The sequence below is a fragment of the Halichoerus grypus genome, chromosome 5 (genome assembly GCF_964656455.1).
Source record: "Halichoerus grypus chromosome 5, mHalGry1.hap1.1, whole genome shotgun sequence".
Classification (NCBI taxonomy): Eukaryota; Metazoa; Chordata; class Mammalia; order Carnivora; family Phocidae; genus Halichoerus; species Halichoerus grypus.
The window spans coordinates 64,020,488-64,037,870 of NC_135716.1; the positions used below are offsets into that span (position 1 = coordinate 64,020,488).

Consider the following 17,383-nt stretch of genomic DNA (forward strand, 5'->3'; position numbering starts at 1 on the left):
AAAGGACTGGCATGATATATTCAGAGCATTAAACGAGAAAAATATGCAGCCAAGAATACTATATCCAGCTAGGCTGTCACTGAAAAGAGGAGAGATAAAAAGCTTCCAGGACAAACAAAAACTAAAGGAATTTGCGAACATCAAACCAGACCTACGAGAGATATTGGAAGGGGTCCTCTAAGCAAAGAACAAACCCAAAAGCAACATAGACAAGAAAGGAACAGAGAAAATCTATGGTAACAGTCACCTTACAGGCAATACAATGGCACTATTTTCATCTCTTTCAATAGTTACCCTGAATGTAAAGGGCTAAATGCCCCAATCAAAAGACACAGGGTATCAGACTGGATTAAAAAAAAAAAAAAAAAACAAGACCCATCGATATGCTGTCTGCAAGAGACTCATTTTATTTTTTTATTTTTATTTTTTTATTTGAGAGAGAGAGAAAGCACGTACAGAGAGAGAGTAAGAGGGAGAGTGAGAGGGAGAAGCAGACTCCCCGCTTATCAGAGAGCCTGATGCGGGGCTCGATCCCAGGACCCTGAGATCATGACCTGAGCCGAAGGCAGATGCCCAACTGACTGAGCCACCCAGGTGCCCCTGCAAGAGACTCATTTTAGACCTAAAGATACCTCCAGATTGAAAGTGAACGGGTGGAAAACCATTTACCATGCTAATGGACACCAAAAGAAAGCTGGGGTGGCAATCCTTATATCAGACAAATTAGATTTTAAACCAAAGAATGTAATAAGAGATGAGGAAGGATACTATATCATACTTAAAGGGTCCATCCAACAAGAAGATCTAACAACTGTAAATATTTATGCCCCTAACATGGGAGCAGCCAATTATATAAGCCAATTAATAACAAAATCAAAGAAACACAAGGACAATAATACAATAATAGTAGGGGACTTTAACATCCCCCTCAATGAAATGGACAGATCATCTAAACAAAAGATCAACAAGGAAATAAAGACTTTCAATGACACAATGGACCAGATGGACTTCACAGATATAGTCAGAACATTCCATCCCAAAGCAACAGAATACACATTCTTCTCTAGTGCCCGTGGATAGATCACATCCTGGGTCACAAATCAGGTCTCAACCAGTACCAAAAGATTGGGACCATTCCCTGCATATTTTTGGACCACAATGCTTTGAAACTAGAACTCAGTCGCAAGAGGAAAGTCGGAAAGAACTCAAATACATGGAGGCTAAAGAGCATCCTACTAAAGAACGAATGGGTCAACCAGGAAATTAAAGAAGAATTAAAAAAAATTCATGGAAACAAATGAAAATGAAAAAACAACTGTTCAAAATCTTTGGGATGCAGCAAATGTGGTCCTAAGAGGAAAGTATATAGCAATACAAGCCTTTCTCAAGAAACAAGAAAGGTCTCAAGTACACAACCTAACCCTACACCTAAAGGAGCTGGAGAAAGAACAACAAATAAAGCCTAAATGCAGCAGGAGACGAGAAATAAAGATCAGAGCAGAAATCAATGAAATAGAAACCAAAAGAACAGTAGAACATATCAACGAAACTAGGAGCTGGTTCTTTGAAAGAATTAAGAAGATTGATAAACACCTGGCCAGACTTATCAAAAAGAAAAGAGAAATGACCCAAATAAATAAAATCATGAATGAAAGAGGAGAGATCACAACCAACACAAAGCAATACAAACAACTATAAGAACATATTATGAGCAACTATATTACAACAAATTAGGCAATCTGGAAGAAATGGATGCATTTCCTAGAGATATACAAACTATCAAAACTGAACCAGGAAGAAAGAGAAAACCTGAACAGACCCATAACCACTAAGGAAATTGAAGCAGTCATCAAATATCTCCTAACAAACAAGAGCCCAGGGCCAGATGGCTTCCCAGGGGAATTCTATCAAACAGTCAAAGAAGAATTAATACCTATTCTTCTGAAACTGTTTCAAAAAATAGAAATGGAAGGAAAACTTCCAAACTCGTTTTATGAGGCATTATCTTGATCCCAAAACCAGACAAAGACCCCATCAAAAAGGAGAACTACAGACCAATATCCCTGATGAACATGGATGCAAAAATTCTCACCAAAACCCTAGCCAATAGGATCCAACAGTACATTGAAAGGATTATTCACCACGACCAAGTGAGATTTATTCCTGGGCTGCAAGGCCGGTTCAACATCCGCAAATCAACCAATGTGATACAATACATTAATAAAAAAAAGAACAAGAACCATATGATCCTCTCAATAGATGCAGAAAAAGCATGTGACATCTTGATTAAAACTTTTCACAGTGCAGGGATAGAGGGTACCTACCTCAATATCATAAAAGCCATCTATGAAAAACCCACAGCGAATATCATTCTCAATGGGGAAAAACTGAGAGCTTTCCCACTAAGGTCAGGAACACGGCAGGGATGTCCACTATCACCACTGCTATTCAACATAGTATTAGAAGTCCTAGCCACAGCAATCAGACAACAAAAAGAAATCAAAGGCATCCGAATAGGCAAAGAAGAAGTCAAACTCTCACTCTTTGCAGATGATATGATACTTTATGTGGAAAACCCAAAAGACTCCACCCCAAAACCGCTAGAACTCATACAGGAATTGAGTAAAGTGGCAGGATATAAAATCAATGCACAGAAATCAGTGGCATTCCTATACAACAACAAGACAGAAGAAAGAGAAATTAAGGAGTCGATCCCATTTACAACTGCACCCAAAACCATGAGATACCTAGGAATAACCCTAACCAAAGAGGCAAAGGATCTGTACTCAGAAAACTATAAAATACTCATGAAAGAAATTGAGGAAGACATAAAGAAATGGAAAAACCTTCCATGCTCATGGACTGGAAGAACAAATATTGTGAAAATGTCAATGCTACCTAGAGCAATCTACACATTTAATGCAATCCCTATCAAAATACCATCACCTTTTTTCAAAGAAATGGAACAAATAATCCTAAAATTTGTATGGAACCAGAAAAGACCCCGAATAGCCAGAGGAATGTTGAAAAAGAAAAGCAAAGCCTGTGGCATCACAATTCCGGACTTCAAGCTCTATTACAAAGCTGTCATCATCAAGACAGTATGGTACTGGCACAAAACCAGACACATAGATCAATGGAACAGAATAGAGAGCCCAGAAATGGACCCTCAACTCTATGGTCAACTAATCTTCAACAAAGCAGGAAAGAATGTCCAATGGAAAAAAGACAGTCTCTTCAACAAATAGTGTTGGGAAAACTGGACAGCCACATGCAGAAGAATGAAACTGGACCATTTCCTTACACCACACACAAAAATAGACTCAAAATGGATGAAAGACCTAAATGTGAGACAGAAGTCCATCAAAATCCTAGAGGAGAACACAGGCAGGAACCTCTTCGACCTCAGCCGCAGCAACTTCTTCCTAGAAACATCACCAAAGGCAAGGGAAGCAAGCGCAAAAATGAACTATTGGGACTTCATCAAGATAAAAAGCTTTTGCACAGCAAAGGAAACCGTCAATAAAACCAAAAGACAACCAACAGAATGGGAGAAGATATTTGCAAATTACATATCAGATAAAGGGCTAGTATCCCAAATCTATTGAAAACTTATCAAACTCAACACCCAAAGAACAAATGATCCAATCAAGAAATGGGCAGAAGACATGAACAGACATTTTTGCAAAGAAGACATCCAGATGGCCAACAGACACATGAAAAAGTGCTCAACAACGCATCAGGGAAATCCAAATCAAAACCTCAATGAGGTACCACCTCACACCAGTCAGAATGGCTAAAATGAACAAAGCAGGAGATGACAGATGTTGGAGAGGATGCGGAGGAAGGGGAACCCTCCTACACTGTTGGTAGGAATGCAAGCTGGTGCAGCCACTCTGGAAAACAGTATGGAGGTTCCTCAAAAAGTTGAAAATAGAGCTACCCTATGACCCAGCAATTGCACTACTGGGTATTTAACCCAAAGATACAAATGTAGTGATCCGAAGGGGCACATGCACCCCGATGTTTATAGCAGCAATGTCCACAATAGCCAAACTATGGAAAGAGCCTAGATGTCCATCAACAGATGAATGGATAAAGATTATGTGATACACGTGTACGTACACACACACACACACACACACACACCCACACTGGAGTATTATGCAGCCATCAAAAAAATGAAGTCTTGCCATTTGCAATGACGTGGATGGAACTAGAGGGTATTGTGCTAAGTGAAATAAGTCAATCAGAGAAAGATAAGTATCATATGATCTCACTGATATGAGGATCTTGAGAAACAAGACAGAGGACCATAGGGAAAGGGAGGGAAAAATGAAACAAGACAAAACCAGAGAGGGAGACAAACCATAAGAGACTCTTAATCTCAGGAAACAAACTGAGGGTTGCTGGAGTAGAGGGGGTGGGAGGGATGGGGTGGCTGGGTGATGGACACTGGGGAGGATATGTACTATGATGAGCGCTGTGAATTGTGTAAGACTGATGAATCGCAGACCTGTACCCCTGAAACAAATAATACATTATGTGTTAATAAATTTTTTAAATAAATAAGTAAATAATAGATAAATAAATCAAAGAAGTGAAGGGACAGAATAACATTTAGCATGCAAATGGAAGTGAAAAGAAAGATGGGGTAACAATACTTATATTAGACAGACTTTAAAACAAAGACTGTAACAAGAGGCAAAGAAGAACACTACAGAATCATAAAGGGAATAATTCAACAAGGAGACATTACAATTGTAAATATTTATGTACCCAACGTGGGAGCACCCAAATACATAAAGCAGCTATTAACTAACATAAAGGAAGTACCAATCAATACTACTATTGATAGTAATGATAGTATTGGTAGTAATAGTAGTAAACAGGAGATTTTAACACCCACATACAACAATAAATAGATCATCCAAACAGAAAACCAACAAGGAAACAGTGGCTTCAAATGACACATTTAACAGGTGGATCTAACAGATACATTCAGAAACATTCCATCTTATTAAATCAGCAGAATACACGATCTTTTCAAGTGTACATGAAACATTCTCCAGAATAGATGACATATTAGGCAACAAATTAAGTCTCAACAAATTCAAAAAGATGCCCAAATGGAAAGATATTCCATGCTCATGGATTAGAAGAACATTGTTAAAATGTCCACACTACCCAAAGCAATCTACCGATTTAATGCAATTTCTATCAAAATACCAATAGCATTTTTCACAGAAATAGAATAATTGTAAAATTTGTATGGAACCGCAAAAGACCCCAAGTAGCCAAAGCAATCTTAAAAAAGAACCAAAAAACTGGAAGTACCACAATCCCAGATTTTAAGATATACTACAAAGCTGTAGTCATTGAAATAGTATGGTTGTGGTACAAAAATAGACACATAGATCAATGGAACAGAATAGAAAGCCCAGAAATAAACTCAAGCATATATGGTCAATTAATCTGCAACAGCAGAGACAAGAATATGCAGTGGGAAAAAGACGGTCTCTTCAACAAATGGTGTTGGGAAACCAGACAGCAACATGCGAATGAATGAAACTGGATGACTTTCTTACACCACACACAAAAATAAATCCAAAATGGATTAAGACCTAAATGTGAGGCCTGAAACCATAAAACTCCTAGAAGAAAACATAAGCAATAAGCTCTTGGACACTGGCCTTACCATGATTTTTCTAGGTATGTGTCCTTTGGCAAAATTTAACTATTGGGACTACATCAAAATAAAAAGCTTCCTCCAGCAAAGGAAACCATCAACAAAACAAAAAAAAACAACCCACCAAATGGGAAAAGATATTTGCAAATGATATATTCAATAACAGGTTAATACCCAAAATATACAAAGAACTTAAACACCACCAAAACCCCAATTTAAAAATGGGTAAAGGACCTGAATACACGTTTTTCCAAAGAAGACCTACAGATGGCCAACAGACACATGAGAAGATGTTCACCATCACTAACCATCAGAGAAATGCAAATCAAAACCACAATGAAATATCACCTTAACCAGTCAGAATGGCAACAATCAAAAACACAAGAAACAAGTGTTGGTGAGGATATGGAGAAAAGAGAATCCCTCATGTACTTTTGGTGGGAGTGAAGACTGGTGCAGCCACTGTGGAAATCAGGGTGGAGATTCCTCAAAAAATTAAAAAAAAAATTACCATATGATCCAGTATTTCCACTACTGGATATTTTACCCAAAGAAAATGAAAACATGAATTCAAAAATATATGTGCAACCCTATGTTTATTGCAGTATTATTTACAACAGCAAGATATGGAAGCAACCCAAGCATTTATCCATAGATATACACACATACACACATACATATATACACAATGGAGTATTGTTCAGCCATAAAAAAGAATGAACTCTCACCATTTGCAACAACATGGATGAATCCAGAGGGTATTATACTAAGGGAAATAAGTCAGAGAAAGACAAATACCATGAGATTTTACTCATATGTGGAATTTAAGAAACAAAACAAAGAAAAAAGACAATCAAAAACAGGCCCTTAAATTTGGAGAACAAACTGGTGGTTGCCAAAGGGATGGTGGCTGGGGGTGAAAAGCATTAGGAGTATACTTAGAATGATGAGCAATGAGTAATGTACAGAATTGCTGAATCACTGTATCGTACACCAGCAACTAATATAACACTGTATGTTAATTATACTGGAATTAAAAAAATAGAATAAAAGACTAAGCCTCTTCCATAATTAGCACACAATAAATATTAGCTATGTAAGTAAAATTCCCTCATAATGACGGTAACCATATTATTTATGTCAACCAGATGCCCATACCTTTGCCCAAGACAAATGCTAAACCAGATGCGACACTGGACAATAGGTAAACCAGGACTGTCTTGGGCAAGCCAATATATACGGTGACTCTGATTAAAATGGACTATATGATGGACAAGATTGATCTATATCCTATATATTATCAATACATTGAGCTCAAGAGAGAAAGTGCCCCATCTGTCTAGATTAGTGCTATAGTAGAACTTAACATAGTATCTAGCACAGTCTCATTAAGTATTCACTAAATGGATTAATCACTCTTTCACCAAAACTAGGAAAGCTTTAAGGAAGCTTTTTCAAACATTGCTTTCAGAAACACTTGAACAAATTCTAATCTGAAAAGCAAATATACCAAAATAAACTATTCCAATAAAATCACTTTTGTAAATTTAAAAAAAAAAATTTAAGACACTAATTTATTGAAGTTGTACTTTTCACTTAGAATATATAGAATATGAGAACATGTTTTTATATCTATCACATTCTGAGAGCTCCTTGTACTAGAAGTAGTCTCCTAATCATATTATGAAGCACAGCAATTATTATTATAAACCCTAATAAGAGAGAAGAAACTGAGATACAAAACACAACAGAAAAACTACATTCAAAATCAATGCAATCTTGTCCAGAATCAGGCTCTCAGACTCTGAGTGACACGACACCCAAAGAAAAGTATGAAACAGAAGATTCTCACTCACTGAAGAGGATTTTTTTTTTTTTTTTTTTTTTTTTTTATTCATGAGAGTCAGAGAGAGAGAGAGAGAGAGGCAGAGGCAGAGGGAGAAGCAGGCTCCCCGCCTAGCAGGGAGCCCGATGCGGGACTCGATCCCAGGACCCCGGGATCATGACCTGAGCCACCCAGGCGCCCATGAAGAGGATGTTTTGCATTTACACAAAGCTAATCTTCAGAGACAATTTTAATGAAACATGTTGAAAGAAAATTATTAACTTTACCTTCATTTCCATGTAAGGTGGATCACTTTCCAGTTCTGCTTTGTCTTTGGCCAGTTTGGCTTTTCGCTCTTCAATAAACTCATCCAAATTATCAGCCATTTTGCAGATACTAAAAAACAAACTTCATCAGCACAGCTATACCACAGTATTTTTAGGATAATTAACAACACGCAAGCTTAGCCCACATTTAGTATTCAATTTCACTTACCAAACTGAGAAATTCAAATAAGCTTGACCAAAATATTCCTGCTTGCTTCTCTCCCAACCCACCCCCAAAACCTATGACATATATTAAATATCTGAAAAGAAATAAAAAAGAATATGCACAACTACCATCATCATCTCTCTCTCTCTCACACACACACACACACACACACACTTTGATTCATAAGTCAAAAAAAAAAAGAAAAGAAAAACTTTTAAAGAAGTGCTTTAATTATTTGGAGGTAATTTCAAACAAAAAAAGTTACAATAAGAACAGCACAATGAACACCCATATATTCTTTACCTATTTCCTATTAAGATTTTGCACAACTTGCTTTGTTCTTTGTGCACACAAGTTCATTCTCTCTACACATACAATTTTATCTAAAATTTTTCAGAGGGTGAATTACATACATTTACCCCTAAACACTTAAGAGTGTATTAAGAATTAGATTGTTCCTACAGACTTCAATATAATTATCAACTTCAGCAACACTGATTTTTATATCTAATCTACTGTCCATGTTCCAATTTTGTCAAATGACCTAACAGTGCCCTTTACAGCTTATTTTTCTCTCCCTCCAGCTCAAGACCCAGTCCAGGTCAAGTGTTGCAATTCTTTTTTATGCGTCTTTAGCCTCCTTCAATCTGGAAAATTTCCACAACCTTCCTTTGTTTTTCATAACATTGTTTTTTCAATATGGCCCACCTAACACCAACACTTCTAGCAGAACTTCCCCTTTTGGGGTTTGCCTACTGTAACTTTATAAATTAAATTCAGTTTATGCATTCTCAGGTGAAATACTACTTACATGGTGATGTGTCCTTTCAAAGTGTCAACAATTAGAGACACACATGTCCCTTTGCCCTTCATTAGTGATATTATTTTTGATTGCCTGGTCTACATGCTGTCTGATTTCTGCACGACTTTCCCTTGTAACTAATAATCAGCCCATAGGGAGATACATTTAGAACATGCAAACACTTCTTCCACTCAAAATTTCCTGGATTTAGCAACAACTGGTGATTCTTAACTGATGGAATCTTTCAATCAAGATGGCTACAAAATACTAATTTTCCAATTCTACCACTCCCTGCATATTTATTTACCAGTTGGCACTTATTCTATTCTATGAGCCCTTCCTTCCTCCGATGTATTTATCAGCTTATTATCAGTATGGACTCATGAATTCCTTTTTTTTTTTTTCCAGTAAGGCCTGGAATTCTTATATTCATAAATTTACTCACTTTACTGAACAATTTCCCTAAGTTTTGGTGAATTCACAGTTGTGCAATTATCACCACAATCACATTTTCTAATGCCTCTATGACCCCAAGAAGTTCCCCTGTGCCTTTTTGTAGTCAGTCCTTACTCCCACCCTCCTCAGGCAACCACCAATCTGTTTTGTCTCTATGGTTTTTGACTAATGTAGAAATTTCATATAATTGGATCATACAATATGTAGTCTGGCTTCTTTCACTTAAAAATGTTTTTGAGATTCATCCTTGTAGTTACATCTATCAGTAAGTGGGGGTATTTTTATTGCTAAGCAGTATTCCATTGTATGGAAATACCAGTTTACCTATTTACCCATTACTAGACATTTGGATTGTTTCTATTTGGGGGCTATTTATGAATAATGCTGCTATGAACATTTGTGTTCAGGTTTTTGCATGGACATATGCTTTGAGTTCTGTTAGACATGTACCTAGGACTGGAATTACTGAGTCATATGTAACACGTTTAACATTTTGAGGAACTGCAAAACTGTTTCTCTAAGTATAACATAGCTGGACCATTTTACATTGCAACCAGCAGTGCATCCTGACCAACCCTGGGTATTTTCAGTCTTTTGGATGTTAGTCATTCCATTTTTGATCCTTAGTCACTGGATATGTAATAGTATCTGATTGTGGGGTTTTTTTTGGTTTGTTTGTTTGTTTTGATGTAGTGTTCCATGATTCATTGTTTGCATATAACACCCAGTGCTCCATGCAGAACATGCCCTCTTTAATACCCACCACCAGGCTAACCCATCCCCCCACCCCCCTCCCCTCTAGAACCCTCAGTTTGTTTCTCAGAGTCCATAGTCTCTCGTGGTTCATCTGATTGTGGTTTTAATTTGCGTTTCTTTGAAGACTATAACATTGAGCATCTTTTTCTGTGTTTACCTGCCATTCATATATCCATGTATTTAACCACTGGCAAAATGTCTATTCATATCTTATGCCAATTTTTAAAATTAAATTGTTTTATTATTTAATTGTAAGAGGTCTTTATATATACTGGATACCAGTTCTTTATCTAACATGTTTTGTAAATATTATCTCTTAGCGTATGGTTTAAGTTTTCTTTCTTTAATAAGACTATTTTTTAGAGCAGTTTTAGGCTCGCAGCACAACTGAGCATAAGGTACAGATTTCCCATACATCCCCTCACACATGCATAGCCTCCCCTATTATCAACATCCCCCACCAAAGTGGTACATTTGTTACTAGTGATGAACATACATTAATACATCATTATCACCCAAAGTTCATAGTTTACATTATGGTTCACTTTTGGTGTTATACATTCTATGGTTCAAACATAGGTATAACAACATGTATCTACTATTACAGTTTCATACATAATAGCTTCACTGTCCCCCAAATCCTCTGTGCTCCACCTATTCATTCCTTCCTCTGCTCTGAACCTTGACAACCACTGATCTTTTTACTGCCTCCATAGTTTTGCCTATTCCAGACAGTCAAACAGTTGGAATCATACAGTATGTAACCTATTCAGATTGGCTTCTTTCACTTCTATGCATCCAAGGTTCCTCCCTGTCTTTTTGTCTTTGTAGCTCATTTCTTTTTAGCACTGAGTATTATTATATTGTCTGGATGCACCACAGTATATTTATCCATTCTTGTACTCCAAATTTTTGGTTGCTTCTAGATTTTAGCAACTATGAATAAAGCTGCTGTAAACATCTGTGTGATGATGTCTTCTAAAGAGCAAAACTTTTTAATTTGTATAAAGTCCAATTAATTCATTCACTAATTCATTCATTTTTCATCAATTTTCAATCATTTGTGCTTTTTGTGTCCTATGTAGGAAATTTTTGCCTAACCCAAAATTGCTGATACTTTCTTCTACATTTTTAGTTTTCTAGTTTTATATTTAAGTCTATGATCCATTTCAAGTTAATTTCTGCAAATGGTGCCAAGAGTCATCAAGGTTTAATTTTTTTTCCATGTGGATATAAAATTATTCTAACACCATTCTTTAAACTATCCTTTCCTTATTGAACTTGGAATTTTTTTTAATTTTTTTTTTCAAAAACATGAAACTTAGTGACTAATTAGATGTGTGGCAAGAAAGAAGGAGTCACTGATGACAAAGGTTTTAAGTCCAAGAAACTAAATGTGGATGGAATCCTGAACAAGAATAAGTTACAAGAAGCTGGCTAGCCTGGAAAGGTTTGGCTTAGATATGTTAAGTTGGAGTTAGTAAGATATGCTAATGGAAATTTCCAGCAGATACTTAGAAATTCAAGACACATTCAAGGAAGAAGACCACATTAGAAATGTTTGAGTTGATTATGTTAAAGATAATAGTTTAAGTCGTGGTAAATGAGCATGGAAAGGGAAAAAAAGATGACCCAGAACTAAATGTTGGGCAATGTTCACTTGAGGGGGTTACAGAAGAAGCTGGAAAAAATAGAGAGGAATATTTAAAAGGATATAAAGAAGACACAGTCAACATAATTTGTGGAGGAAAAAAAGAGATACAAGAAAGAACCGGTCAACAATTTCAAATGCAAGAGAGTTAAAGAAAAAAAAAGCATCCACAGAATTTAATACTTGTGGGACAATAACTTGTAAAAATATAGAAAAGTAAGCTTTACCTAAAAAAAAAAAAAAAAAAAAAAAATGCTGGGGCATCTGGGTGACTCAGTCGGTTAAGCGTCTGCCTTCAGCTCAAGTCATGATCCCAGGGTCCTGGGATGGAGAGCCCTGCATTGAGCTCCCTGCTCAGCGGACAGCCTGCTTCTTCCTCTCCCTCTGCTGCTCCCTCTCCTTATGCATACTCTCCCCCTACTTCCCTCTCTCCCCCCTTTCTCTTTTTCTCTGTCAAATAAATAAAACCTCTAAAAAAAAATGTTGAGGGGCACCTGGGTGGCTCCGTGGGTTAAGTGTCTGCCTTTGGCTCTGGTCATGATCCCAGGATCCTGGGATGGAGCCCACATCAGGCTCTCTGCTCAGCGGGGAGCCTGCTTCTCCCTTTCCCTCTGCCTGCCACTCCCCCTGCTCGTGCTCTCTCTCTCTCTCTGTCAAATAAACAAATAAAATCTTGTAAAAAAAAAAAAAAGTTGAAATTTATATCAATTAAATAGTACATAATGTGAACTTCATTCTATTATTTACTTCTAAAAAGAACACTGATTTTAAAATAGGGCTTTAACAAAATACATTCCAAACCAACATAAGTTAACATAGTTAAGCCATTTTTAATTTGCTAATTGTGACAAAAGATTTTTCCTAGTAAAAATTCAAGACAGCTCAACAGCATACAGTAGTTTTCATGTAAAAAAAAAAAAAAATCACTTTTAAAATCCCCTAATTTCCCTAAATATTTTATGTCTAATAGAAATAAAAAATAATGATGGGATAATACATATATGAAACAGAATTTTATACAAAATTTAAGCAGAAATGTCATTATCTAAAAAACAAAAAGTAACAAGCCTCTCACTCTGATCTAAGGTCTCCACAAAATACTGTTAACAATTATTAAATTAACATGTTCATTTAATTAAACAAATTTTGGAAGATCTCTCTTGAATTTATAGATACTTAAATTTCCCTTTAGTGTAACTTTTTTCTTTTCTTTTTTTAAAGTAGGCTCCACACCCAGCATGGAGCCCAACATGGGGCTCAAACTCATGACCCTGAGATTAAGACTTGAGCTGAGATCAAGAGTCTAACGTTTAACCGAGTCACCCAGGTGCTCCCCTTTAATCTAACACTTCAACATCCATTATAAATTCTAAAACTGATTTTATATAACCCTAGTAATATTTTTAAACAATGGTAGTATGTATATTATGCCATAACTAAAATATCAGATTAGATATAAGTATGCATTTAATCATTTCTAATTTTGTTCTACTATCTGATTAGACTGTAGTATCTTTAAATTGAAGAGTCAAAGATACTAAAAAGCTTTCTCTTGACAATGCCCTCCAAAGACCACCAGGAACACTACTGTGGTTAAACTAGTTGGGTTTATTTTTCATTGCATCAAGGGACGCATCCTTGATACCCACCATGGGGAACTGTGGAGTATCTCAGCATGAAGGTGTTAGAAAAGACTAATAGGGTTTGCAGCTTGTTAGGTGATTTGGTAGCAGAGCTTTGCTCAGGACTGAAGGCTGTCAGAAAGTGAGAGTAATTCTATGATTGGACATCTTAGCAAATCTTATCCAAAGCTGTAACTGGTTAAGAGGCAGCCATCACTCATCAACTGGGAGAGGGGATGCTTGGTCTTTTGCGGCTTAGACAACATTCATGTTTTATCTGTGTTTGGACAGGATTATGGAGTGGTATTGTTTTTTTCTTGATCCATCACAGACACAGAGCTTTGTCGAATGTTGATGTTCTGTGCAATTGTTTTATCTTCAATGGAAGAACAACAAGCCTAAGCAGTAGTGCCAAGCCAGTTCCTAGCAACACCAAGGCCTTGGTGATAGTGCAACCCAGCTTTCAGCTGTCATGACCACTTTTTTCTTCCTCACTCCTTCAAGCATATGAAAACTTACATAAAACATATTTCAACTACAAAATTACTCAAGATTTAGTGAATCACATAGACTGAGTTGGTGGGTACAGCTTAAGTACAAAATAAATTAAGTATATTTACAATTTAAAGATTAAGTTACAAGAAAAATCAGCTGAAAGAAACCTAAAGGGGATTTTTTTTTTCCCTTCACCCAACAATGTAAAAATCATTCACAGCTTCTTTTAAGGTCTTATTACCAAGTTGTTGTTTATCCCCCAGTAGCTATGTACGTAGTATGTAGATGATAAATAGTTTTTAAGAAAATAGTTTAACTGAAAGATCTGGATTTGAAACCCAATTCCATCACTAATTGACTCCATGTGATCAACCTCAATATGTTCTTTAACCTCCCTCTTACTTTCCTCATCTGTAAAATGGAAATATCTACTCCAGAGCTGTTACGAAGAAAAAAAACTAAATGGTACATATAAAGTGTACGGCACACCTGACGCTGAGAAATCAACAAATTATAGCTGTTTCATTAACTCATTATATTTTCATAATACCTGTATACATCAGTAATCACCTTTTTAAAGAAAGCCTCCAAAGTACACTGGGATTTAAATCACCAGTAATTGACACTTGGTTATCATAATCCAATGAACATGTCTACGGGCACCTGGGTAGCTCAGTCGGTTAAGCGTCTGCCTTCGGCTCAGGATATGATCCCAGGGTCCTGGGATGGAGCCCTGTGTGTCGGGCTCCCTGCTCAGTGGGGAGTCTGCTTATCCCTGTCCCTCTGCCCACGCCCTTTCATGCTCCCTGTCTCACTCTGCTGCCTCTCAAATAAACAAACAAAATCTAAAAAAAAAAAAATCAACATGTCTAAATCTTAAACTAAGGCCCTTTATGTTTATCATATAGATAGACATATAAGCAGACCAAAACATACACTCATTGTGCTAAGCCTTGATGAATCTAACAGAGGATCCAGAAAGAACTGAGTATGTCCAATTCCTTCTCCCCATTTCTTCAATCACAAAGAGAGGAGAAAATGTTTCCATCCTTTACCATCTGGAGTGAAGTGTAAATTTCCTCCCCACTATGGAAGCATAAAAAAACAGAAAATACTCCCCTCTCTTAGGAGGACATTATTCAGATGCTAGGGGGATGGAAAGTATAAGATATGGACCCTGCCCTCAGATTTAGACAAGATAATGCCCCATGTCACATGGCTACATCTGGCCAAACTTGGGGTTAGGGACTGATGTGAAATACCCAAAAAGGATCCAGCAGCAATATGAAGAAAACAACTTGAGTATGTCTGGAATTCAGAATAGAGTGCACGACAGGAGTGGGGGTTGGGGGGAAGGTTTAGTAGGTTTTTTAAATGATCATTACAGCTATAGGAGAAAAGGTTGCTTTGAAAAAGAGACCTTAGAGTGGGAGAACAGGGCTGAAGACAGAATAGCAGAGAGTGATAACATATGTCCATGGCATGCAGGGAGGAGCCTTTGAGAGTCTTAGAAGAGAAGGGAGGAGGTGAACCAGAACAATGTATCTCATTTCCCATCCTTCCAGAGATCTTTCCACCAAATGAAAAGTACTTAATCTTTTTTTCCTGGCAGATGACATCCACATCATCACTGTGCTTCCATGGGCACACCCAAATTTGAACAAATCCCTCTAAATGTTGTTAACAAGTAACTGGGAGGAGAGAGGAAGGTTGAGAGTTAGGGTACAGATAGAGTGAATACATAAAAGTCTGGTAAGTCCTTTAGCAACTTACATCACTAATGGTGATGAATAACACTAGCATAAATTAGATGGTCTTTGGGTCATGCAAAATTGCCAGAACACTTGCTCAAACACCTTTGCCTCACACTCAGTATAGCAGTGGAAACGCAAGTCAGAATGTTAAAAGAATAATCTGAAATCTGCTCAAAGTTTGTAATAAATCACACTTATCTGAGAACTTCATTTGAGTAAAAATGTGCTGAAACCATCCTGTTTCAATTTATCCTATTTAAACCATCTGTACGGAGACCTAAAATTTCATCCCTGGGGATGATTTTAAGCAGCTATTTAACCACCAGAGTCCGTGTCCTCCTAGTGAGAATATGCAGAAAAGAAAGCAGCATCCCACTAGTTTACGTGGGATTCCCTTTTGTCAACATGACATGCCATTCTTTCATATAAAATAGAACCTCTCTGAGGATATATGGCTTTTTACAAACCTATATTGGTTGCTATTATGTTCTTGCCATTTTCCGAGGTCTTTTCGTAAACTACGTGTTGGTTTGCTTCCCGGAAATGAAGGTAAACTTTTGAATCCTAAAATCTGAGAGCCAACTTCAAGAAATGAGTCCCACTGCTAACATTTACTGAAAATTGGATCCCAATCCCAGTTAACAATCCTAACAGGAAGGCAATTAGGAGAGATTCGAGCTCAAGGAAAACAGGGTATTAACAGCACCAACTTCACAGGGCTGTGGTGATTAAATAAATTTCACTTCCAAAGCAAAGCGCTCAGAACCGCGCCGAGCGCACACGCAATAAACGTTAACCATTAGCCAGCACCAAGCAAAGGAAAAGTGCTCCAGGAGGCTTAGCCCAGCAGCGGAGAGCGGGCTGTTGGGGAGGGAAGGCACGCGGCAGAGCTGTGGGTGGCGGCCCCGTTAGGAAGCGTCAACGCGTCGTCAGGCAACCGGGTCTCCACAGCACCCAAGGCGGCGGTGGCTGCTGGGGCCCCAAAGTCCAGACCGCGTAACCGGGGCACCGCCCCCGAGCCACCATGCAGCGGCGAGACCCCTGGAACCCTCGTCCCCGGGAACCAGGCACCGCCCCCGGCCGAACTGCTGCGAGACCCGGACCAGGATCCTGTACCTCGGATACCGCCCCCAGCCCTGAAGCCCCGAGACCCCGACCTCAACCCTATAACTTGGGCACCGCCCCTAGCCCGGCGTCCGAGAGACCTCACCCGGCAGAGAACCCCCGCCCTCCCAACCCCGTAAGTCCCGCGCCGCGGCCAGCGTGGCCGCCGTGAGACCTCCACACCCAGGGAGCCCCCGCCCCTGCCCCGGGGCCGCGAACCCAACCCTGGGACACCACCTCCCCCCCGACCACACCCCGCCAGGGCCGCTTCCCACCAGTGGTGGACTAACGCTTACTCAAGAGAGCGGGCTTGCGTTGGGGAAGACGCACAGCGCCCAAGAGAAGAACTTCGCGGGCCAAAGAAGTGGCAACGGCCGCCCAGCACGGGAACACTGTGACAAGCCGACCGGCCCTGCTCCGCCTCTTAAGCCAAGCCCTCCGCCCGCCCTTCCCCAACGGACGAACGCGGCCCCGCCCCCACTACGGCCGCGGGGGTAAGGTTGCGTGATCGGGACGCCCCCTGTCGCCCCGGAGGCCGCAAAGCAGGCTCGCCTACACGTAGGTGGATACTCGGCCACCTAGTTTGTTGTTAAACCATGGGAAGTAATTCCCAAGCTAAATCGATTCTAGCCCCTCCAAACCTTCCAAGCCCCAGCCGGCAGGAGAGAAAAAAGGGTAGGGGTGGCAGTGAGAGAAAAAGTGTTGGCATACCTCTCCTGTGTATTTCTCCTCTCCTA

The 17,383-nt window shown here is 38.8% G+C and overlaps 1 protein-coding gene across 1 annotated transcript in view; it reads right to left on the reverse strand.

The window, feature by feature from the left end:
- Window positions 1-17,383, reverse strand: part of CSPP1 (centrosome and spindle pole associated protein 1) — a 252,250-nt gene that overhangs the window by 152,296 nt on the left and 82,571 nt on the right. The window contains exon 5 of the mRNA XM_078072319.1: window positions 7,802-7,910. Within this exon, the coding sequence (XP_077928445.1) occupies window positions 7,802-7,910 (109 nt within the window). The remainder of the gene's footprint in view (window positions 1-7,801; window positions 7,911-17,383) is intronic.